This window comes from Petromyzon marinus, chromosome 16, assembly GCF_048934315.1.
Source record: "Petromyzon marinus isolate PM22_M1 ecotype Great Lakes invasive population chromosome 16, UKy_Petmar_22M1.pri1.0, whole genome shotgun sequence".
NCBI classification, from domain to species: Eukaryota; Metazoa; Chordata; class Hyperoartia; order Petromyzontiformes; family Petromyzontidae; genus Petromyzon; species Petromyzon marinus.
This window is the reverse complement of record NC_133682.1, coordinates 2,213,273-2,238,714: the sequence shown is the minus strand read 5'-3', so window position 1 is coordinate 2,238,714 and position 25,442 is coordinate 2,213,273. Positions and strand designations below refer to the sequence as shown.

The window sequence follows — 25,442 nt, the reverse complement described above, 5'->3', positions numbered from 1 at the left end:
CAGTATTTTTTTAAACCCAAAACTAGGATAAGGTGCGAGTTAACATAGTCCTCAACTGCTGTCACTGTAAAACTGATGTATCGTTTTGTTATAAAAAAAATAAACGGATCCATCAGGATTATTTATCTTTATTGATTCGTATTACAACTAAAGTGATTAAAATAACATCCTGTACATAGGTGGTTTAAAATAAAACATTTACATTTTATATTCTACTGTAGAGGTCTTTTGCAACTTCTTAATCACCACCCTGAACCATATTTTACACTTAATAGGCCTTATTACTTAATTAAAAGCCTTTTTCAACAAATCTTTCAGAAAAAGTATTACTCTCTTTGGGAAAGTAGTATTTTTGCTAATAGTTTGAGCAAAAATTGCCTTTAAACTAACTTTTGAATATGACCTCATTGGGTGGGATTCACATCTCGGTGAATGTCTCTTCAGCCTAGCAAGGATTAAAAGCCCTCTGCCAAAACATGATCGACTCCCCATATGTTTAATGTATTAATTAACCGTATTGTTCTAAGCATGAAATGTATAAATCTCCTTTTAGAGTCCAACCATTTTAGATACATTTTACATGGAACTTCATCACGTTTTCTACAAGAAGATCTGTCCATATCAGAATGTCAAAGACTTTGCCACATCCATACGTGTAACCTTTTTATCCAGCTGCTCTGCTGGCTGTCTTAACCAGTGCTTTTGTATAACCCTTAGGCCCCATTTCCCCTCCCACTGCACGCCACCTCCATTCAGCAGTAGCAGTAGGACCCATTGTCGGCGCCTTGCTTGTCATCGGCCAGGTTTATGGCTGTGTCCTGGGCAGCCAATAGACGCGGCATGGCCATGGTACGCTGGCTGCGCAGCCTGTGGGCGAGTGTCAGGAAGATGGCCTCGGCATGATCGCCTGTGCCCTCTTGCTCCTTGGCGGATGTCTCAAAGTGTGCCATTCCGTGAGCATCTGCAAATTTCTGGGCCAGGGATGTTGGGACCTGTTGGCACACAAACATGAATGACACTTTTGTCAAGCCACTGCTGGATCAGAACCTTCCCACGCCGTGCAGGTCGTTTGTATTGTATCACCAGACATCACCTTGTTGGTCAGTACGGATTGGTACACGGCATGCAATATAGACATGGGAGCATAGAAGTATTGTACAATGATGAATGTTGCTGCCCTTCCCGCTGCTGTAAATAATGCAGCCACCTGTATAATCTGTTATGAATGGTGGATGCTGACCCAAACACTATTCAGGCTCAACCGTGCTTCCAAGATCTCGCACATTCTCCGTGCGCATAGGAAAAAATGACAATGCATTAAATTTGCCATGTGGCACGTCCAGTTTTTGCCAACTTCAGGTTAAAAATAATGATTAAATTGGTATGGCTTTAGATTGAAAGTGTACAAGGTATGTTGGCCATGGTGTCACTCGCCTCCACTTTGTCTTTGAGGTCGCACTTGTTTCCCACGAGGACGCGAGGAGCGTCGGATGAACTGAGATGCCGCTCGCACTCGGCGAGCCAGCTCGGCAGGCTGAGGAAGGAGGGTCGGCTTGTCACGTCGTAGACGAACACCACGGCGTGTGCGTTGCGGTAGTAGTGCGATACCATGCTCTTACGGAAGCGCTCCTGGCCGGCCGTGTCCCAAAGTTGAAGCTGTGCACGGCGAAAATCAAAACAGTCTTTCTCCCCACGCATTTTTTAAATATTTGTCATTTTTGGTCCCAAAGCTGCCTATTTGTTATTGTAAAGTATTTTAAAGTCACTGCCGTCTGAGGGTGTTCATATGCTACGGCAGGTCATTTGGCCAAAGCTCACCACGCTGGTCAGTGCAGGTTGGTGAAGGTGGGAAACATAAAAGTAGAGTACAAAAATTGATTTGTCCCTAAGATTATAAAAAACATTCCAAAGAAATATTGGTGTCCAAGCCCACTCAACACTTGCCCACCAGAATGTATTGGCAAAAAGAGGAACACAATTATTTTGCTGTCTATATGAGCAGGTATTATGGAATGCAGTCATATTTTGGACAAATATAACTATCTTGTGTGGTGAATGTGCTTATTCCGTAGTGTGGAAATTGAGCCACTGCCTGTATTAAATGGCACACGCCAAGTACACCGTATACTTTTACTGTAACAAAATGTCTAGAATAGTATTGTACGTGATTTAAAAAAACGCCCAACTTGTTTGCTGTGAGCTGAAGCTGGCACATGAGTGTGTAAGTAACAGTGCCTTGGCAAAATATATTTAAACCCCTCCAAAGCGGCCAAACACTTTGGCGTTAAGGATTCAGTAGAGCTCTCAATGTACCCGCCAGCCAACCAGGTCCAGGAACGGCAGCATTTGATTGAGCTGCGTTTGTTGCTTGTAAACGTGGGTGAAATAAGTTCTACAATAAAGGCTATTCCAACCCTGAACCATGCCCTGGCCCTCATGGATCATCACGTGAGCTCCCATCAGCTGGGACGATAACTCCCTCTTGGTCAACCTGTTACTGGACTGGCCTGATTGTGAATTGTACTACTACGACGCTGTCATAATAATGTTAAACATACTCGGTAGGGCTCATGCCTACACTTTCGGATTACAAAAAATATAACCCAGGGTGCAGCTCGTCAGAGCCACTTCCCTGCCAAGAACCCAGAGGGTTAAATTACTCATCGCAATTATATGGCCTCATCAGTGAGGTCCCACCCATCATGTTACCGGTGAGGACACCACGGCCAAATCACGGAGCCCCGAACACTCGCAGGAGTTCGAGTGAAGTTTTGAAGTCGGGAGCCTATGGGGACCCCCCCCCCACCCCATTTGTTGCCGTTCATCTTCGTGTTTCTATTCCTCAGTGTCACTTCCTGTACTGTAACGGTGTATCTCTGTCTCAATGCCTTCATGGACACCGTTTCTATGTCTCTGCATCTCTTCCTGAATGCAATGCCTCTCCGCATTCTTGTCCGTGGCTGTCGATTCCCGACGCCGTGCCCGAGGTCGCGATCGGTGTTTGACGCCGCATTTGCACCTCCATGCGCCCCAGGCTAATGACCTGTTCCCCGTAGACGCCGAGGCGGACTCTCGCATACAGAGAAACACGGAGCTTATAAAAGGCGTCGTGTCTCGTCGCACTTTTGACTCTCGCAAAAAGGAGCGCCAACCCAGAGGCAGGCGACCAGGGGGAAGACCTTGAAGCCAAGGTGGTGGACGACGTGAGACATAGATGCCAAGTTGAGAGACGCGTTAAGTTGACCACATTACTGCTCTTGCCGTCCAACTCCACCCTTCACTCTCACCCTCGACTCGCCCTGTGCACCACCACCATCACCAGCAGCCAGCAACGTTTGTACCAGGCTGGGTGCACTTTGAGGCGACCACGTGAAGTGGTGGCAGGCTGGCTACTGGCAGAGTCACGGAACAGACAGGTGTTATAGGTTAACTGATGTGTGCCCGGCTAGGTGCTGGTAACAGGACAGCACTAGGGGCCGTGGGCTGACTGAGATGGCTGGAAAGATGCACCATCCGCTGTGCCAAACCAACTCGCTTCGTTTTATCTGCCCGGCGCTCCGCCCGTTGTTGTGAGCGTCGCTCCTCCACCCACCGCTGTTGCCGGAGAGGGAGACGACGGGGGAAGGGAAGGGGCGAGTGAGAGCCTCTCACCTTGATCCTCTCGCCCTCCAACTCCACCGTCCTCTCGCGAAAATCCACGCCGATAGTCGCCTCCGTACGCTCGGGAAAGAGGCCGCCGCAGAAGCGGAAAGTGAGACACGTCTTGCCCACGTTCGAGTCTCCGATGACGATGATCTTGAAGATCCTGGTGCGCACGGAGCCCAGCGACAGCGACGTCTCGGCGGACGAGGTGGACCACACGGAGGAGAGCAAATCCGCGCCCGGGGCCTCCACGCCCGGGCACCGCGGCCCCGACATCGCAGAAGCGCCGGCCTCTTTCCGCCCGGAACGCATTGCGGGGGAGACGCGCGCAGAGTTTCCTACCCGGGACGACGGAGGCGTGGGGAGACGGCGCGCGCCCCCACGCGTGACACGTGGAGCGCCCGAGCACGTGGAAGCCGAGGAGCGGAATGCGCGGTGATGCGGCTCAGCCTGCGGGATGGTGTCCAGATGTCTTGTGACCCCCCCCCCCAAAAAAATTTTTTTGACCCGTCACTATTTTTGCTTTGCATGTTCATTTCTGTTTTAAATAAACCTTACTTTATTTTTTTCAGTTTTACAGAATTAAATGGGGGGGGGGGGGGGTCACAAGACATCTCTGGACCACTCAGTACACCAAACTTATACTACGTTATATCACGTATAATATACAACACCGTACTGTCATACAACAATGCGTTATAATACGTGACAGTACGATACCATTAAACACGTATTACTCAGTTACAATACCATGAAATATACAACACGATTGATACTTTCAAGGACTGCGATGGATAAAACTGATTTCACATCGCATTATCGTTTCCAGTTTAATTTCAGTTTCATTTATGAGGTATAGCCCTGTGAGCCATGCGGCTCTTGACTCGGGCGCAACCGCAACAAACAAAAACATGAACAAAGAACATCTTAACGTGACGACGCGCATCAGAAACATCTAGGAAAAACCAGCAAGATATTCCAGAAAAAAAGCACCGTATATCAAGCTGTGTGCAAAAGCCCCAGTGGGATGCAAGTCAAACAATCATAAGATAATCACAAAAGTGAAGGATACATGACAGCGCGGTCTATTATTGTGCTTGTTCACACAAGAAAGCCTCGCCGATTAAATTCCAGGAAAGTTCCCCGCCAACTTCGCAGTAGAGGGCGATGATCGCCCAGCAGATTCTAATTGAGTCGTTCTGTACACCATACCTGGATTAAACATTGTGCATACAAGTACTGTGACAGCTCAATTCCATCCAGTGCAGTAAAATATACGGGCATACAACGTAGTGATGTACAAGATCGTTATATACACGATGCTTTCCAACAGTGTTATGCACGAAATAGAATAACCATTCACTATACAATATCGCTGTAGACGCACTGGGGGATGCTGCCGTAGTTGCAAGGAACACTGCTGGACTTGCAATCCGAATGGTCGCCTGTTCGAGTTTGTCCACCCAGTACTGCGGTACAAATGGGTACAGCCATCGTCGATCGCGTGTGGTGGGGTCAAGTGTGAGTACTCCCACCACTTCCAAGGTACTTGGCCAGCGTGGAAGATTAGGCCAAGAGGGCACTCTTAGGCCCGCAATTATTGACTGTCCACGTGGCCTACCAGTGACTGCTGTGTTATATGGATTAATGCTGACTTGATTGGTTGAGTGCTGTTATATGGATTAATTCTCACTTGATTGGTTGAGTGCTGTGTTATATTTATTAATTCTCATTTAATTGGTTGACTGCTGTGTCATACTAATTCTCACTTGATTGGCTGACTGCTGTGTTATATTTATTAATTCTCACTTGATTGGTTGACTGCTGTGTTATATTTATTAATTGTCACTTGATTGGTTGACTGCTGTTATATTAATTCTCACTTGATTGGTTGAGTGCTGTGTTATATTTATTCTCACTTAATTGGTTGACTGCTGTACAGATGGGTTCTGTTTTGTGATGATTTTCACCATTATTTTCCATGTATTCCTGGCCATTTTTACCCTTAACGTAAAATCTTCTTGAGCTATATTTGATTTATTTCGGCACATCTTTAATACTTGCACGTCTGGTCGTGTGTATGTGTATATGTGTGTGCGTAGGGGAGCGGTTAGCGCGATACAAATCCGGCGACCCGAGTTCGATTATATGAATGGCTCACAGGGCTATACCAAAATAAATAAAAAATAAACTGAAACTGACTCAGCCTCAAATGAGCACCTGGTGCGGTGTGTAAACATCGCTACCAGGAACACAAAAACGGCCGGGCGTGGTGCTGGCCACCCAGCCCCTCGTGTGCCGGTCCGGCCTTCATAGGTGCTCGCAAACCACTTGCCCCAACAGTCCGTTAAGGCTATACGGGAGATCTTGGTCTTTGTGTGTCTAATACAATTGACATGATGTATGTAGCCTCACACCGTGATTTAAAAAAAAAACCGCTAAACCCATTCATCCGGACGGGGTGGGTACCACGTGGACTCCCCCACGTCACGATCCACGCCACATTTTACTTCTGGCCCCGGTCTCCAAAGCTATTCATTTCTTAGGCTTCTCGCGAATTCCTTTCACTCACAAGTCACCCGAGTGAGCGTGTGAGCAGCGACCAGGGCGGATTGTGTCTTCTTTGTTACGCGCCGGCTTCAAACGGGACGATAGCGTGACCTCGTTCAGTCGCAACAATCTTCATGCCGACCTCCGGCTGGCTGAACGCGACTGCACTGTGAAGGGGTTCGTCAAGAAGGAGACTTCCCCCCCCATCTCTCTTACACCTCCCGCCGTGTCACTCCGTCTCCTGCGAGAATGGCAGCTGTCTCGCCGCTGCTGCTGCTGCTGTTGGCCACGGTGGCCACTCCATGTGTCAGTGGCCGGGTGCCTTCGGCCAACAAGTGTCTGGTGTGGGGTCCGGGGTTACACACGGCGGTCGTGCTGCCCGCTCGATACTTCTTTGTCCAGGCGGTGGACAAGTCGGGAGAGAAGTGAGTAAACACCGCACTTTGATTCTCGCCGCTTCTTCCACGCTCATCTCACTGGGTTCGGGTGGGGATGGCTTGTGGGTCTGGAAGACTGTGAACTTACGGAGGGAGTTGACTCGTGGGGGGGGGGGGGGGGTTGCATTTCGAATGGGAAAGTTTCAACCAGGGCAGCTCCGATCTCAAAAAGTATATCCCGAAGTTATGCCTCGTCCCCACCCCCTAGGGCATCTCCGACTGACATTATTACATCCTGCGGGTTTCACATATTTTGTGCGCTTCGTGTGGTAGTCTCGTCGAAGCGTTTAAAAACGTGACATTCATATCGTCTGCCATGATCAATCCACTGCTGCTGGATCTTCTCTCCAAGCTATTTCACCATCATGCGTGTGTTACTAATTGATCAGGCACTAAACAGATGATTGCGTTCTTTAAGTAGCCACGGAAGTTTGGCTGGCAGATGAGCATTGTATTGGACTATACTTCTATGCTCCCACGTCTACGCTGTCTGAATTCACAAACTCGAGCTTTAACCAGTGTGGTATTGTATGGTCAAATAGCCCCCCCCCCCCCAAACGTCCCGGCACCGGAGTATAAGACGCACCGCCCAACTCGTGCTTTGCACATACACGGGTGAAAATGTACGTCTTATTAATCCGGTGAATTATGGTGAGTGCCATCGGAGTGTGTAATGTCACGTGCCGTGCTCGTACAACTGTTATATAACACGCGGTCGTGCGAGCCGGGCACCCATTGCAGTCCCAGGAGGACATCCCCAGAGGGCATTTCGCACAACTTGTGTGGGTGGGTGATTGCCACGGCGAAGAATCGCCCCGAACGAACAACTCGCACACAGAACAGGAACCCACACATTTGAAATAATTGCATTGGGTTAACTTCCTCCTCCTGGGTGAGGCTTATAGAACCTTGGGCAAACCACAATTTGTCACGTATCTCACGGCCAGCTGATTGTAGTCCGCCTGGCATTTGGTGAGTGAAGACTGCTGAATAGAGGCAATTAGTTAAGAATGCAGGCTGGGTGTGCGTGCATGGGAAGCGGTAGTGTAGCGGTGAGCACGGCGCACTACAAACCCGGCCACACGAGTTCGATTCCCGCTCACGGCCAACACCAGTGAAGATTATCTGAAGCAGTCCTGGGCCTCCCCTAAGTCGACTCAGCCTCAAATGAGTACGATATGTAAACATCGTCACTCAGGAGAAAAAAAGCGGCCGGGCGTGGTGCTGACCACCCACCCCCGCGTATGCCATGCGGACCTTAATAGGTACTCGCTAACAGCACTTGCCCAGATAGACAGCCTGTTTAGGCTAAAACAGTGGGATATTTTGTCTTTGAATGAATTAATGAATGGGTGTCAGCCGTGGAGCCAGAAAGAGGATGGGGTATGTGTCTTCCCCGGAGCGCGAGCCTGCTAATGTTTTGCACGTGCAGCACGTGGCCTCCAGGTGGTGACACTGGTGTTCCTGGCACACTGCTGGATAACCTGACCCAGGGGCCACCCGTGGCTTCATTTCTTATAGTTCGCAAACGATCTTTTCCGTCAGCGCAAATTCATGCGCACGGTGGCAATATGTTCAGGAGCTCAGTGCCAATGTGAAAGTCTGCTAGCCACCACGAGAGGGCTTCAGGAGAGAGTTCGTGTACTTTTGATATGCCTCTGATGGAGTGCAGACTACAGTGGCTTAGTTTATGGTCCAAAGTTTTGGTTGCTTGTTCCAGTTTTATAGCCGACACCCATTGGGTTGCATGCCAATAGCTTAGATGTACTCATCGGAAATAATAGAGGAATGGTTTCAACCTGGCAACATTGTATTTCTAATTTTAGGGCGTGCGGTCACTGCAAAGGACTTATTTTATATTCAGTGGATACACGTGCCATTATTCACGCTATTGGATAACGTCGTTGTGCGTGTTGATAATGCGTGGCCCACCAGATGTGTTTGAAAGTCCTGTTCCACCCTCGAGAAGGTAAACATTCCCCTACTCCTGCCTGCGGGGGTGAGAATACAAATAAGTTCAACAGCCTTACAACAGAGGCTAATAAATGGAGACGATAATATTTTCAATGAACAGATGTAAAAACACATTTACTTGATTGTTCAGTGCCCACATGAAATGAACTCGGCATTTACAACACAACCATCTTTTAATCTGGATGTAAGGAGAGTGGCCACAACAACAATTTGAAGTGACGTAGCATCGTGAAATGCAATCACATTTCAAAATGCTTTACACAAAAATAAACTACAGTTGGAAACTTGGGAGATAGAGAGAACAACAACTGCAGTCCTTCCCGGGGTCAGAGCAAGCTGGGCCCGGCTCCAACAAACACAACAACGAGACCCAGGGACAACCAGAGCAGCAATAACTGCCGGGTTATTCACGTGGTCCCAGTATCCATTCAGTGAGGCACTTCTGATTATGTTGGTAAGACCTTCTTATATCTTTACCGTGGATCTCTCAAACGTCGTCAAAAAGATGTTGTCTCTGCCTGCCGCACCCGAGCGCAGTTCTCACCCAGTCCCCTCCTGCTTTGGTCCCGTCCGACCCGGTCCCGTCCCGCCGTGCGCAGCTTCACTTCCTCGCCGGGCGAGGGCACGTTTAAGGTGAAGCTGTCGGCGGCGGACGGCGCGTTCCTGCGCGCGTGGGTGCAGGTGCTGGACCGGCACGACGGCTCCTTCCTGGTGCGCTACAAGCTGTACGCGTCGTACACCGACCTGCGCGTCGAAGTCACCTACCGTGACAAGCACATCGCCAAGTCGCCTTACACGCTCCGGGGTGAGCCGCCCCACCATGTCCCTCTAACCTTTAATCGTTGTTGTTTGTCTGTTTATGCAATATTTATTAAGGACCATTTGCCCATTCTCTGCAAAGTTGATGTTTATGTCTTTATTTTGTTGTGACTGTGCTCACACCACGGATCTCCCTTGTAAAATAGCCGGGTAACTGGCTAAACGGGATCACCCGTGCAACAACGAAAATAATCTTAAACATCCTGAATAAAATATTCTGAATTTAGTTCCTGGAAGAAGCTCCGAACACGTGGAGCGAAATGTCGGACGGTTGTGCCAAACAACGTGCGGTATGAACCGCACAGAGCACCGAATGGCGCGACGGCGAAATCCCACGCGGTCGGTGACGCTGACGCTCCCGCGCATTCACGCTGCGCAGGCGAGGTGTACAACGAGCTGTGCGTGTGCCCACGCACGGACGGCGACCGCTGGTACGCCGACATGGGGTGCCGCGACAAATACCCGCAGATCACGCGCGACCTCGAGCCGTTCCCCGCTGTCAACCTGGACCACGTGGCACGCGAGGCCCCCAAGCGCTTCGGGCAGTGGCACAGCCTGTGCCACTACACCATCAAGGATAACAAGGTGAGGATTATTATATAGGGGTCCGGGGGGATGGCTAGTACAAGGGATTTAACTCAATGCGAGTTTAGCCCACCAGGTGGACCCTGCCCAGTAGGTTGTGAGCTGGAGGAGTGGGCGAGGGGTGGGCCACAGGCCTTTGCGCTGTGTCAGGTTGCCCTGCGACGCAACGATCCGTCTGGCACCTGGGCATGAGCTGATATTGGCGCTGCCATCTTCGCAATTCTACATAGGTAAACAATAAACAAGTTTTATAACCTAATTTACATGTTTTATTTATCTGTTTATTTTATCTTGGCCATCCCTCCCCCCACCCCCCACCATCAAAGGTTGACTGTACATTAATTTTACTTTATTTGCAGGTGTACAGACGAACGTTTGGGCAACACGTGGACTTCAAGATGTTCATGGACGCCATGCTTCTCTCTCTCACACGCAAGGTCTGAAACGAGTTGGGCCCCGCATTCTAAACTGCCATAAATATTTATAGGGTTTTTTTTAGGTGGCTAGGTGGCTCAGAAGTCAGAGGTCAGAGTGCTGAGCTGGCACCGCTCGGATCCAGCTGTGGTTAAACCGGGTTGTCAAGTGTAGCGAGTGAATTGGTTCTGCCCGGTCACCAATGACTGCACCCACAAAAAAAACCCATCACATTAAATTTGATTCTGGACCTAATTTGTCTAAATTCCAGCTCCAAAAATATATATTGGTTTGACTGTCATACGACTATCAGAGATGAGAGAAAATTGCTGCCCCCGACTGTGTGGACCAGGTCACTTGAACGGATCTCAGAGGTAACTCTCCGATATCCACTTCCATGGGCAGTCCTCCAACACGAGGAGTTGCACTGGTCTGGGAGAATTCCAAATTAATTCCTCTTCTTTTTATGCAACACCAATAGAACAATCTTGATCAAATTAGTGGGGGGGAGACCAAAAAAAAGTACGTTTAAGAATAAATCTATTTTACTGTTACAATAGTTCGTAATGCTGTTCAGATAGGTACTGGATAAGCTCTCCATTTCATTGAAACTCTTTTCAAATATCAATTGAAAGCCACCAATTACTGAACGCTTAACCATGTGGTGTGTGTTGCGCTGTGTAGGTGTGGTTGCCAGACATGGAGTTTTTCGTGAACCTGGGTGACTGGCCCCTGGAGAAGGGGAAGGCGCCGGACGGAAGCCTGCTTCCCATCTTCTCGTGGTGCGGCTCGGAGGAGACTCGCGACATCGTCATGCCGACTTACGACCTGACCGAGTCCGTCCTCGAGACAATGGGCAGGTGAGGCATGCTGGGTAACACAGTGGTGGCGATACCGAAGCACTCACTTTGCTCCGATATTACACTCGGCCTATACTGAAGCACACGAGAGGACGTATGCCACAGAGATGGAATCTTGAAATCATCTCGTATGTGGGCAAGACCGCGACAGACGGTGACGGCTTGGGGGGAGGCCTTATTGCACCAGTGCATTGACCACGGCCGACAATAATCGAGAGTCGACCGTTACCAAACGAACAGAACTCTGGCGGACGATTGAAACACAAGTTTGATGTCTTCTGCACGCGAATGCCCCTTCGCCGCAGGGTGTCGCTCGACCTGATGTCGGTGCAGGCCAACACGGGCCCCGCGTGGGACAACAAGACGGGGCGCGCGTTCTGGCGCGGTCGGGATAGCCGGCAGGAGCGACTGGACCTGGTGAAGATGGCGCGGTCCGACCCTAACTCCACCGTCGATGCTGCCATCACTCACTTCTTCTTCTTCAAGCACGACGAGAGCCTGTATGGCCCCACCGTGCCTTCCATCTCCTTCTTCGACTTCTTCAAAGTACGTCGCTCAAGTTCGGGTTGAGTTTTGTATTCGCCCAGGTGAGGGCTCGAGAGAGAGAGTGAGAGCGCAATAGCAGTCTCATTTGCAAGGGGTTTGACCCTTGGAGTCAATGCAATGACAACAGCAAGAAAGTAAATGCAAGTACAGCAATGAAAAAAAATAGATATCGGGACAAAAACAACTGCGTCACATGAGAAGTTGAAAATATTGCGCGGAGATTAATCTGTGTTTAATCATTTATTCCATCTAGCGCAAGCCTGCTCAGGAAGAGCACTTTTAAACATATCGGACTAAAATAGCAAAATAAGTTAGAGAAACACCAAACACATTTCGGGTGACTATTGCAGCAATATGTAAACAGACGGGCATATATCAAATACAGTTGTAAGTGATTTTATCATGAAGAATCGACAGTGCAGCATAAAATTGTGACTTAGGTGTGAGAGTAAGCGGTGGGTTTGTAGGCACATGCACTAAAATCGTTCTACTGTTCCCAAAATTATGAAGCAGGAAAAATGGTCGTAGAAACCGCTGACCATAACTCCAACTCTAAACCCTTACCGCTAAACCCTAATTGCTAAACCCTAAACACAAAACTCCAGCAACCATTAAAAAGCATCCAATGCAGCGCATGCAACGATTGGCCCTTCTATTGCAGTTCTGCTCATTGTAAGTGAATGCACGCGCTCTTTTTTATTTTCAGTGTTCAAAACCTTCCAGTAGCTTGTAGAGCCATTGTATATCATCATGACAGAAGCTACAGCGATGCCTTTGCAATGTATGCTTCATGAAAGCCATTGCCCAATTGATCCAGCTAAAAATATTCATCTCAAACAAATAACGTTAGTAAATTTGTGGTAAAGCATTGGATTATTAATAATAATTCAAATGTATAATTGCGCATTCCATCCTAGGATCCCAATGCTCAATGCATGAACAGCGGGAAACAAAAACAGAACCAGGGCAGCCAACCAAACCAAAGAGGGAAGGCCACCTTAAAGAGATGGGTTTTCAAAGCAGGAGCATTCATGGTATCACTTTGAATCGAGTTCCACAGGCAGGAAGTGCAGCGAGTAACCCCCCTGTGCCTACTGATTTTGGACGACTTCTAGGAAATGTCAAAACATCAGAATCCACCAATCTCAAGGTCGACGCAATTTGCCCATAATAAAGGTGTTTTTTTAGGGTTAGATTGCGTAAATATAAATGTGTCATTAACCCACCACCACCCGACACAGCCAATTAGCAAGGTTTGTCACGTAAACAAAACGTGCCAATTAGTTACTAGTTCAGCACAACGTTGTGTTGGAGAGTAAACCCACAACATTTACAATTTGAGTACTCCATTGCATGCGTTCTCTCGTTGCGGTAGAGCTTTGCTTGAGTAGGAAGGCAGGGCTCTAGATGACGGTGTGTGCGTGCGTGCGTGCCTGTGTGCGTGCGTGCCTGTGTGTGTGCGTGCGTGCCTGTGTGTGTGTGTGCGCGCGTGTGCGAGCACGCTCCCCCCCCTGTGTTTCTCACTCAGTTCAAATACCAGCTGAACATCGACGGCACGGTAGCGGCGTACCGGCTGCCCTACCTGCTGGCGGGCGACAGCCTCGTGCTCAAGCAGGAGTCGCCCTACTACGAGCACTTCTACTCGGAGCTGAGGCCCTGGGAGCACTATGTGCCCTTCCGGCGCGACCTCGGCGACCTGCAGGAGCGCCTCCGCTGGGCCCAGGAGCACGACGACGAGGTACGAATTTCACGCCGAGGTTACGGGCTTACTTATTCTTTTAGCGAATGTTTTTACACGTGACTTTTACACAATTTGAGCACCAGATGCACAATATGAATAAATAACTGTTTGTCAATGTTATGCTGTGAGTGGACGTCAGCACATGTAGCCACAGAGCAATGTGACAGCCTCCTTCTCCAGCACGTGCAGGGCAACAAGTCCACCAGGCACACCCTGACGGACTTCAGGTTACGGATTTAGCGACGTGGTCGCGCTGCGATGACGATGATGACGTTGTTGTAGTATTCAATCACACGCTGATACCCACACGGGGTTTATGGTGGCCATGTAATGATGCATAATTTTGACGATTTAAAATCAATTCCTAACTCTCCACGATGCACGCAATAAATAATGCGTGTATGAATCAATTATTTTATTATATGCGTATGTGGTATGTAAACAGTTCACGTTTACATACCACGACGGCAAAATAATAGATCGATTTTTTAAAATTGAATTTCGACACTGGACTGCGACGATTCCTCGAATCGTTGCATGCAGAACATACAGCATCTGCTGCGAAACGGTGTGGGTGGATTTCATTGTGGGTGGATTTTACGTGCCCAGGGCCGATTTTACCGGTTAGTGACCAACAAAATTAGGAACGTTAAGCCAGTTTTTGTCATTGTTGAATCTACAAATGGTCATTATCACCATCATCGTCGTCATGTATTATTTATACTGCTCCTCCAATGCAGTGCATCTCAAGCCATCAGAATTTGAGATCAAAACAAGAGAACCACCCAATCGGGAAGTGAATTCAGACAACATACTAAATATTGTAAATATAGCTTCGAATGCCAACTGCAGCTGTGTTTCCCCCTCGGTACGTGCTGCTCCGTACTCTGTAACACTATGCCCCTGCACGCTTCACACAAATCCACGAAAGAGCCCCATGGTCGGCATTCACGACTCCTGATATCGGCCTCGCGTTCGCTTTCCGAGCGAGCAGCTTGCTATCAGAAGGTCGCCAGTTAAAATCCTGGTTCGGGGGTTGACTCGCACCATGATCCTTCCGAGGTCGATAAAATAATTACCGCTTAGGACTACGAACAGGAGATGACCACCGCCTCTGTGCAAGGAATCACTTTTGACGTATCTCCGTCAAGAGGTGGAGACCCTTGCGATGAGGATGATGATGTCATCCTTGTCTTGTGTCCCTCGCGTTGCAGGCGAGGCAGATAGCCAAGCGAGGCCAGCAGTACGTCCGCAACAACCTCATGTCCGACCAAGTCTTTTGTTACCACTACAGCCTCTTCCAGGTAAGTGAGGAAGCACTATTTGTCTTGTAATTTTTTTTCTTTCCCAATTGTGCTCTCGGCTCCTTGTCACGAGACAAAGAATCCATTCGGATCTCTCGTTGCACATACGCAACCCTTTGTGTTCGCCGCGATCAAACCCCTGCTGGGTGAAGGCCGCTCCAAAGCCCGTCTCCATCACTGATGATCATACACTCAGCACCTGCTCATGATTGCCAGCCATCTGGAGGACCATCGACTCAATCCCAGTGAGGAGTACAGCAACGTCGGGGCTGCGTGGTTCGCTCCCACACAGAGACACAATCTATACTCTTTGGTTCTATTGGGTAAAGTCACGTAGGTGAAAATAAAATAACAAAAAATTACGACGTTTCGGCCACAACACAAGCGGCCTTCATCAGGTGAAGGGACGAGCCTGTCTGGAGGACAGCGCTGGAGTGGAAGAAGCCACGCTTAGATCACGACCTTTAAGCTGTGTGAGAAGATAAAGAAGACCAAGCGCCTTGACAAATGAATTAGCATATAATTTAGCATTGAAATGGCTCATTGAAATAGCTAAGTTAAAGTATACACATCCGCAGAGGTACCCCTTGACAAAGGAATTAGCATCGAATTTAGCATTGAAATAGCTGAGTGATTAGCTAGTAACTGGTCACAGAAATAGCTATGTTAAAGTTAGAGTATATACATTCACCGAGGCACCTAGTACTCATCAAACAGGAGAATTTAGCGAAACACAACCACGCTCAGACATCGGACCTGTGTGCGAGCAAACAAGGTGTTCTGACAAAGAAATTAGCATAAAAATTAGCATTTGATTGGCGGATTTTAGGAAAGAGGTGGTGTACGTGCCGGTGGACTTGCAGTTTGGCGTGGGGGGGGGGGGAAGGGGGGGGAGGGGGAGTTTACCTATTGATGGTGTGAAAGTTTAATGTTTAGTTCGATTTAGAACATCTTTCCAATGGTTGCTTAATTTGAAACCATCCTCTCGGTTGAAATTGTGTCTGTGTTTGTAGATCTGAATTGCTTCATGAACAAATCTCTGATAAAAGCCCGTGGGTTTGCAAAGAACCTTGGTATCGGAGAAAATTATATCGTGATCCCCCACAGCGTTGTAACAGTGATCAGCCACGGGAGAAGAATTCGTTTTGCCGTGTTTCAAATCGGATTTGTGCTCGCGAATTCGGTCAGAGACATGTCGCTTTGTCTCACCGATGTAGCAATCACCGCAGGTACAACTCAATTTGTAAACCCCGGGGTACTGTAAATCAGGAATGACATCCTTCACGGATGGGATCAGATCAAGAATTTTGTGTACTGTATTGAACCGGACCTGGATCTTGTATTTGTTTAGAATTTTGGAAATATTTTTAGTAACGCCTGCTATATATGGAAGTGTGATGGTTTTGACCGGAGTATCAAGTGGTTGTATCTGTATGGAGGGAGAGACAGCTTGGTGGATGGTACGATCAGAGTAACCATTCCTTTTGAGGGCCAGGCGTACATGTTTTAAATCACTGGTCAGGTGGTGTTGGTCCGAAATGCAATGAGCCCTATGGTATAAAGTTTTGATGAGATAATTTTTTTGGGCTGGGTGGTGGTGGGAATCAGGTTTCAAGTAGGAATCTGTGTGGGTGGGTTTCCTGTAGACAGAATGCCCCAATGAGCCATCAGGTCTCCTCTCAAACAGAACATCTAAGAATGGTAGCTTGCCATTTTTCTCCACTTCCATGGTGAATTTGATGGCGGGATGTCTGGAATTGATGTGGTGTAGAAAAAGGTTCAGAGCTGGGAGGCCATGTGGCCAAATGACAAAAGTGTCATCCACATATCTCTTCCACAGGGAAGGTCTGAGGGTGGAAGTCTGGATGGCGTCTGATTCAAATTTCTCCATGAAAATATTGGCTATCACTGGTGATAAGGGGGATCCCATGGGGGTACCCTCATTTTGTTTGTAGAAGGAGCCATTCCAAGTAAAGTAGGTATTGTTGAGGCAGTGCCTAACCAGTGCAGGTATGTCGGGGTCTAGTCCATGTTGGACCAAATTTTCAATTATTTCAATGGTATCAGGTACTGGGACCTTGGTGAACAAAGAGACCACATCGAAGCTGACAAGGATATCGTCAGGGGACAGTACAACGTCTTTGACCATAGAGACCAATTTGGCTGAGTTAAGTACTGCTGAGGCAGTCTTGCCAGTGAAAGGCAGCAAGGTATCTGACAGAAAACGGGCTAGTCTATAGGTAGGGGAGTTGATCGTGGATACGATGGGTCGAAGTGGGGTGCCTTCTTTATGAATCTTGGGAAGACCATAGAATCTAGGGGGTCTTGCAGCAGAAGGTTTTAGGGAGGGACGTTTAGTTGGGTCGATTAGGGAGGTCGAACTTGTGATGATCTTGTTGGTTTTTATCGCTAGGCTATTAGTGGGGTCATTTTTAATTTTTTAGTAACTTCCATCGTTGAGCAGATTCTGGATTTTGTTGTTGTATGAATCTTTATCCATAATAACAGTAGCGTTGCCTTTATCGGCTGAGAGGATGACTATATCACTTCTGTTTTTTTTAATTCGCGAGTTCAGAGCGTTCATTTTTGCTGATGTTACTAATGGGTTTCTTAGCATTCTTAAGAATAGTGGCTATTTCAGCTCTCGCAACGTCTGCTTGGATGTGTCCTACGCCTTTGAGAGCTACATCGACCCGAGAGATGATATCATCTATTGGTATGTGTTTTGGGGTGACAGCAAAATTTAGTCCCCTAGCCAGTACTGTTTTCAGATTGTCCGAAATCGGGGTGCTACTCTAATTAATGACGATTTTGTTAACATCTAGTTTTGTTATATGTGGAACTGGGTTCTTCTTTGATAGGTGGTTGAAAAATCGAGCACTTTGTTTCGTACACAACTCGACAAAGTTTGTTAGGATGATCGTGATGGGGGAATCTACAGCCTGTGACTTTGTTTCATACAGCCCGCGACCACATGAGGCCTGTCATTTTCAAGCAGGCCGTAAACGGTATTTATTCATTAATGTAATCATTTTAGGCTGTACTAACAGGTGATAGAGGGGAATGTTTCAGACCTGGCAACAACACTGTGTTTAAAATGTATAGTCTGCTCGGCCATCTGTAAAGCTGAGCCATAATTAGTGTCCACGTTATTATTGGACAACGCTAGGGTGCGTGTTAATGTGTGGCCCGCTGAACATATTTTAAGTCCTGTTCGTCCCTCCATAAATAAAATGTTCCCCACCACTGATCAGCGCGGTTGGCTTCGTACGGTGCAAAAGAAGTTCAAAATACGTACATACATAGAGACCAACCATATAGTTCTGTGAGCGCTGCTTTTTTCATGTGTTCTTTCGGAAGACCACTTGCGCCCTGTAGGAGTCAAACCCCACTCGCGCTCTTTAAGAACATGACCGATGCCCTTCAAGACCACAAACTGGAGCCTCTTGCGACAGTAACTCGAGGTTCCCCAGCCCTGACATGTAGATCATTGTCACCGTCGTCACAACAGTCATCACCGTGTAACCCCTGCCCTCCCAGGAGTACGCCCGGCGGCAGACGACAAAGCCGAAGGTGTGGGAGGACATGGAGGCGGTGGAGCAGCCTCCGGACGAGCCCTTCCCTTGCTCGTGCCACCGAGCGGCGAAGGTGACAACCGCCTCACTCTCGCACCGTCACTCACCTAGCGAGTATGGCGCGGTGCACATTGCGCACTCAGGGGATCAACGAGCGAATCGTATCTGTGGGCAACCCACAAATCGCGAGACAAAAGATGAATGCGTAGCGTGTAAAAGTGAAGCCCCGCAATTGCTTTCGTACTCTGCTGGTGGCAAAGGGCCTCCGCTTTTTGGCCTACTTCTTGCATGCTGGCCAGACGTTATGGAAGAGATGGGAGTACCCACGCTTTACCCCGCCGCACCGTAACCTGCCGATCGACTGGCTGTGGTGTATACATTTATACTGCTGGGTGAACAGGGGAGGGAGAGGGTGGTGGGAGGGAATTTAAAGATGAATACTAAAGATGAATACATATTGTCTATTGCAATGTAAGCCGCGTGTCTGCAAGCTGCTGCTGGGTAATTGGTTCTAATTACTCGTCAAACATTTGTCTCCTCTGCCAGGAGAAAGATGAGCTGTGAGAGGAGCTGACGGCGATGAATTGCCGATTATCGTGGGACTGCAAGATTTTTTTAACCAACTTTTTTGCTTTATACTTTATCAGAAAAATAACTTGATTGCACCATGAGAGGTCCTATGGACTTCATCGCATCATACACCCACACACTCTGTGTTGGTCTGTGAGGTAGATGCTGCTCTCCTTGACGCAGCCCGGGAACGAGAAGTTTTAACCGCTGATCGCCAGGCTAAGGTGTGGCACCTCAGCCATTCGAGCTGTGCTCAAGGTAGACACTTTTGAGCAGAGAATATAAACTGATCCGAAGGCATTTTAACTCCCATTTGTCTTTACCCTCACACTACAGTGCTGTGTACTTGCACTCTATGCAAAACTGTAGGAAACGATATTGTGGAAAGTCCACAGGTCGACGAACCAATGCAAAAGGTTTATTGTGGGTGGAGACGCGGAACGCCCCCCCCTCCCGTCTGTGTCTTTTATATTCTAACTGGGCTCGCTGTCTGTACGTTATGTGTGGCATCGCCCGTGCTCCTGCACCGTAGCGCACGGTGAGTTATACGGACTGCACCACGCGTGAATTCAATCGGTTGCATTTACAGCCCCGTATCACTCAATTGCTGGATGAAGTATCTCTCACGCTATGTCGGTCGTGGCGGTTGTTTGACCATACTTCGCCACGCTGGTCTGTACGGGTTGGTTAATTTGGCGACCGGTTCCAGTATATTACTCGCCGCTGAAGTCAGCCATGGCTGGGGAGAGTTACTTAATGAATGATCAAGAGGATTTGTTAAATTTCACAATCTGATTAATTGAGCTTGAACCACTCTATACCCAATTGAGCTTTACGATGCAATTAACACTCCTTCCCGCGGCCACCCCCGTTCTGTAGAGGGGCCGACAGTGGCGGGACATGTGTGGCGCATGAGTGTATCGGGCTCCTCGATTTGGAACCGTAGTTTACGCTTTGTCCGGCGCTTGCTTTAGCCGAGCGGGAAGCTCACGGGGTCTGGGGGGGAAGGGGAGCGTGGTGTTGAAACTTAGCGACGCGTCGTCACTTTGTGTTCCTGACGCGTGCTACTGGCGTTGCCGATGAGCGAGCTGCCGATAGGACTGCGTGCGTGAAATTGAGCAAGCCATAGTAAAACGTAATGTTGCATTCCACGATTGGGGGATGCCACGTTTTTGACTTCAGTCTTTTTTCATTTTAGAACAGTGATGTAAAATACGTCTTTAAATCGGAGGGCTGTCTCGGGTTGTCCTGCACTGTTTGTCCTCGTCTCAAATAAATTACAGATCACCGATGATTTATCTGGGGTGCTACTGACGAAATTTGGCTTCTGCAGTGTGAAGTGGCATCGTGGCTGTACGCAGCAGTCAGATCAATTGCAAGATGGTCGTAAGCAACGTGCCGCACAACGTGGGACAGCGTTGGTGAATGACGTTTCTTGTGAAGGGCAGTATCAAACCAGTTTAAAATTTACATCGTGTCGAAACGCGTTTCTCACAGAAGTGTTGAGTATTGCAAGAGATTTTAAAGAGGGGGCATTAGTCGGTAATAACGCATGGGGATGTGAAAGGATTCCTGAAACATCTGCACACAAGCGCTAAATATTTCTTTGCTTTTGGCATGAACGAGTTGCTCCCTGCCGTTGGTGGCTTCGCACGCCGTAGTCCAGCACCGTGGAGGCGTGGGTTGGTGGATCGCACAAACATTGTGAAGCTCCCTTCTCGGTGGGCATTAAGACGCCATTCCGTGGCTCACCTGGGGAATGTGGTACAACGAATGTGGACCCCATCTGTAGGGGTTGGAGTATTGCATTATCGTTCTTTCAGGTGCTCTGGTGTTCTCTCGCGCTAATGGAGTTGGCCAAACGTCCAGAGTAAGGGCCAACATGGGAAAAAGTTGGTTCCGTTTGATGGCTATCTTCCCTCTATCCCTTTGTGATAGCCCACACCTCCTGAATCTATTAAACCCACGCAGTGCTTTACAGATTTGTAATTTTTTTACGGGACATTCAAGTACGATGTTGTCATGAAATGCCTTGAAAACTATGGTCAGTTTCAGAACTAAAAGTGCAGCTTAAACCTTGACCGGACCCCTCTTATGTTGTTAGATGAATCCTCGACTTTATATTCTAACGTTTTATACTCGAATTCACACGCTACACTATCACGGTTTCCACCTTAATCACAAGTTGCCTTCCATCGCCTCGCCTCGTCAAGTCTTGTTGCGGCCCGGTGGGGCGATTTTTGTAATCCAGGTTGGAAAATGTTTTGCGTATTTTTATGAAGAAAACAAATCTAATAAACGTTTATTTTTTTCCCCGTGACATTTATGTTTTCCATTTGTCATATCTGTGTGTGTGTGTTGGCTCAGTGCCGGAGTGGTGGCGCAATGTTTGGCCCACTGCACTCGCAACCCAATGACCCGAGTTCCATTTGTCGGGGAGGCTGGCCCCCGTCTCCCCGCTCATCTGTGATCCACCGCTCCCCTCTTCTGTGTCCTGGGGAGGGCAAATGCTCACCGACTCCCCCCCCCACCTCGCTGCGGCCGCTCGGGGCATGATTTAAAGGGCTGGCGCGTAGCCACCAAAATTCGACGCGGCTACCTGCCCGGCGCCGCGCACCAATCGCACGCGCGGGACCCGGGGTCGGGGGTCGGAGGGCGGGGGCGTCACTCGTACGCGCGCAGCCGATTGGAAGAGGTGCCCCGGAGCAGGTTTAAAGGGCTGTATGAACAACCTCGCGGGTACGCCGCCGCTGCACCTCTCGCACACGCTAACCACGAGCTACACGCAGCTAACCTCGCGTACACGTTAACTACGAGCTACATAGTGGCGAGCGCACACACGCGGGTAAAATACACGCTCGTACGCAAACACAGGATACCACGACGAGAAGGCTCACAGTACCATGCACCCCTCTCCGCACTCGCAGGGGCGACACGACAAGGTTTATTGACTACTGGTGCTTTATTCCCCCGAGAATAATAAGCTAAACTACCCGTGTAAGTGTGGGCCAGCAGGGCAGGTCTAACCTATCTCCCGGCGGTCTAGGACTCAATCTGTCCCGTCTCTCCCCAATCCCTCTCCCTAAGGATATTCCCCTTAATCTCACCTCTCTCCTCCGTACTCACGGTTCGACTCCGAGGTGCAAGAAGCCGCGGAAAGGCGAGGCTGCATGTAGTCCTGGCTGGGAACGAGGCCTGGCTGCGCTGCGACTCGTCTCACGGACGTTCCAGTAGCAGGCACGATGACTCCTCCGATCCTTGACTCCAGAAGAACCCGACTGACTTGCCCCTAGCTTCCCTGCCATTTCTATTGTCCCTACATCAAAGATAACTTGCCACTAATCCGCTGGCCTCTCGTCCAATCAGGAGCCTCGGATTTCCCGCTCCTCGCTAATCCGATCGGTGCTCTCTCCGACGTCCACTGCACACGTTGTGCAAGGAGAGGGCCCTCTGCCTTCCCGCCGCTCGCTACTCCGCCCCACCCCCTACCTGCCTGCTGACCCGTGTGTGTTTTTGTTGTTTCCTATCCGGGGTGGCTCGGCAGCCCCGTCGTGACCACGTGATTACAACCCAGGTCACGGCGCCACGGTGCGAGTTAGCCTCGGGGGAGGTCGCCCAATTCCCTGGTCGCAGGAAACCGTTAAGCTTGGTCCCATGAGAGGGCTTCTGGGTGAAAACCTGTCGGCCAGGTGACCTCCCCTCGGGGCTCTATGTGAGGGTGTGTGTGTTCATGTGGGGGCTCTATGTGGGGGTGTGTGTGTGTTCATGTGGGGGCTCTATGTATGGGGTGTGTGTGTTCATGTGGGGGCTCTATGTGGGTGTGTGTTCATGTGGGAGCTCTATGTGTGTGTGTGTGTTCATGTGGGGGCTCTATGTGGGGTGTGTGTGTGTTCATGTGGGGGCTCTATGTGGGGGTGTGTGTGTGTCCATGTGGGGGCTCTGTGTGTGGGGTGTGTGTGTTCATGTGGGGGCTCTATGTGGGGGTGTGTATGTGTTCATGTGGGGGCTCTATGTGGGGAGGGGTGTGTGTGTGTTCATGTGGGGGCTCTATGTGGGTGGGTGTGTGTGTGTGTTCATGTGGGGGCTCTATGTGGGGGTGTGTGTGTGTTCATGTGGGGGCTCTATGTGGGGTGTGTGTGTTCATGTGGGGGCTCTATGTGGGGGTGTGTGTGTGTTCATGTGGGGGCTCTATGTGCGAGTGTGTGTGTTCATGTGGGGGCTCTATGTGGGGGTGTGTGTGTTCATGTGGGGGCTCTGTGTGTGCGTTCATGTGGGGGCTCTATGTGGGTGTGTGTGTTCATGTGGGGGCTCTGTGTGTGTGTGTGTGTTCATGTGGGGGGTGGTGAGGCAAGAGCAGCGTCGGCCCCGTCGCTCGGAGGTGGCGGCGTCGTGGCCACGGAGTCGTCAGGACGGCCTCGCTGCTGCTGCTGCTGCGGCACCACAGTGGCAGGCACGGCTCCGACGGAGCGGCCTCACTGCTGCGACACCACACATTCCCGTTCGTGATCAATAACGGTGGTTAATGTATTTGAACCGGACCTGGGCCTCACCTAGGTCGACTCAGCCTTAAATGAGTACCTGGTGTGGATGGACACATCAGCAATGGGGAGACAAAGGTGGCCGGGCATGGTGTTGGGCAGCTCGTGCGCCATGCCTGCCTCATAGGCGCTCACTACCCCCACTTGCCCCAACATTCTGTTTAAGGCTACACGGGGTATCTTTATCTTTTTTTTAATCTACACATCCGACGTGCCTGTGCCGGTCCCCTAGTGTAGAGACGAGTTTGGCCTGCCCAGGGCTATTCATATAACACAATCACATTCGCTACGTATTCAGGGACCCCCTTCCCTGGTTAACCCACTACTCCAAACCGTTATCCCTACCAGTGTTGGGTCGTGAACCCGATTAACCCGGTTAACTTTAATCGGCCACATTTTGGGGGGAGAATTACTCAGAGATTGTGGTTGGAACCGACAGCGGATACATTCCGTTCTGTGGATGTATCCACTCCTGCTTTTTAGGTAACAAATTAAAAAAAAACCGTATTAGATTTTTTTTTTAGTATTCAGGGAAAGCATATTGTTTCTTGTTAGCGTTTTTTTTGTTTATTGGCGCAGTGGGTTATATACGATACGAAATAAGTTCAAACGTACATACGAAATAAGTTCAAACATACATACGAAATCAGTTCAAACGTACATAGGAAATACGTTCAAACGTGCATACGAAATAAGTTCAAACGTACATACGAAATATGGTTCAAACATACATACGAAATCAGTTCAAACGTACATACGAAATAAGTTCAAACGTGCATACGAAATAAGTTCAAACGTACATACGAAATAAGTTCAAACGTACATACGAAATATGGTTCAAACGTACAAACGAAATAAGTTCAAACGTACATACGAAATAAGTTCAAACGTACTTACGAAATAAGTTCAAACGTACATACGAAATATAGTTCAAACGTACATACGAAATCAGTTCAAACGTACATACGAAATAAGTTCAAACGTGCATACGAAATAAGTTCAAACGTACATACGAAATGTCAAACTCTCCAGACGGGTCACAGGGAAGTTGGGCATCGGCTGGGAACATGGTCACACTGTTCTAGGTGATATTTTTTTGAGCGAATCTTGTTTACTGCACCACAACAGGGAACTGGCTATCTTGGTCGGTTGCACAGCCTTTACACAACCGGCTTTTGGTGTGCACTGTTCGTAAAATGTTTCTTTTTTTTCCCCAAAAATTGTGTCGCACGCACTGCAGATTGTTTTGTCAAATCGACGCGTGTTTGTTAAGCAGAACTTGGGGAAAATTCGCAGGGAAGTGACAACTCTAAAAACTTAATTTCCCAGAGGCAGGTTCCCAATTCACCACCCACATTACTTCTACCACCATGCTCAATTGTAATTACGCGCGTACTCAAGGTAATTCGGCGTGACGATATCTTTTGCCCCTTGGTCAAAAGTCACTCAAGTCAGGCGTGGGAGCGTGCGCCGCAGGCAGCGTCTCGAGATACGTTAAGGAGTCGAAACGTCTCGGTGGCAGCTGCTTTTCTCCGGCAAGTGCCTACTCGCTTGCCCGCATCTCGTTTCAGCTAAAGCGCATCGACGGTTCCTCGCCGTCCAACGTCAACACCCTGGCAAGTATTCACGGCTCACAATTGGCCTTTCTCTGAAACACAATGGCCATTGTTCTTTATTGAGCCATCCTTCGCATTTTCTGTACGCGTTCAATTTGATTGTGTCTGTGTATCCGTATATACTTACGTATGGGAGCGGTGGTGCAGCGGTTAGCGCTACGCTGCGATACGAACCCGGCGACGCGAGTTCGATTCCCGCTCACGGCCAACCCCGGTGACGAGCGTCCAGAGTCAGCGAGAAGGTTCGGGAAGGGGGGCGTGGCCTCGGTCG

General features: G+C 49.0%; 2 protein-coding genes across 3 annotated transcripts; one reads left to right on the top strand and one right to left on the bottom strand.

Moving 5' to 3' along the window:
• Positions 1 to 112: 112 nt before the first annotated feature.
• Positions 113 to 5,218, bottom strand: LOC116942992 (ras-related protein Rab-33B-like). 2 transcript variants are annotated; one of them, XM_076067408.1, is made up of 4 exons: positions 5,030 to 5,218; positions 3,652 to 3,805; positions 1,435 to 1,656; positions 113 to 992 (listed from the first exon to the last, which is right to left on the bottom strand). In XM_076067408.1, exons 1-4 carry the CDS (start codon positions 5,134 to 5,136, stop codon positions 753 to 755), a joined length of 723 nt encoding a protein of 240 aa, XP_075923523.1. In that variant the 5' UTR covers positions 5,137 to 5,218; the 3' UTR covers positions 113 to 752. The 2 variants fall into 2 exon arrangements, with proteins under 2 accessions (XP_075923523.1, XP_032811451.1); XM_032955560.2 differs by lacking the exon at positions 5,030 to 5,218 and having other exon boundaries at positions 3,652 to 3,978.
• An 811-nt stretch (positions 5,219 to 6,029) lies between these two features.
• Positions 6,030 to 21,337, top strand: POGLUT2 (protein O-glucosyltransferase 2). The gene is made up of 10 exons (XM_032955561.2): positions 6,030 to 6,617; positions 9,203 to 9,408; positions 9,802 to 10,007; positions 10,367 to 10,444; positions 11,106 to 11,281; positions 11,587 to 11,827; positions 13,356 to 13,565; positions 14,783 to 14,872; positions 18,413 to 18,520; positions 18,994 to 21,337. The coding sequence occupies exons 1-10, from the start codon at positions 6,442 to 6,444 to the stop codon at positions 19,009 to 19,011; spliced, it is 1,509 nt and encodes a 502-aa protein (XP_032811452.2). The 5' UTR covers positions 6,030 to 6,441; the 3' UTR covers positions 19,012 to 21,337.
• The last annotated feature ends 4,105 nt before the right edge of the window (positions 21,338 to 25,442 follow it).

Bases quoted from the DNA above. Each gene is read 5' to 3' on its own strand.
- LOC116942992 (XM_032955560.2), bottom strand. From the start codon at position 3,954: ATGCGTTCCGGGCGGAAAGAGGCCGGCGCTTCTGCGATGTCGGGGCCG. The intron at 1,657-3,651 runs GTGAGAGGCTCT...CGCCGTGCACAG, and splicing joins TGGAGGGCGAGAGGATCAAG to CTTCAACTTTGGGACACGGC. The intron at 993-1,434 runs GCGAGTGACACC...GTGTGCCAACAG, and splicing joins ACCTCAAAGACAAAGTGGAG to GTCCCAACATCCCTGGCCCA.
- POGLUT2 (XM_032955561.2), top strand. From the start codon at position 6,442: ATGGCAGCTGTCTCGCCGCTGCTGCTGCTGCTGTTGGCCACGGTGGCC. The intron at 11,282-11,586 runs GTGAGGCATGCT...CCTTCGCCGCAG, and splicing joins GTCCTCGAGACAATGGGCAG to GGTGTCGCTCGACCTGATGT. The intron at 13,566-14,782 runs GTACGAATTTCA...CTCGCGTTGCAG, and splicing joins CCCAGGAGCACGACGACGAG to GCGAGGCAGATAGCCAAGCG.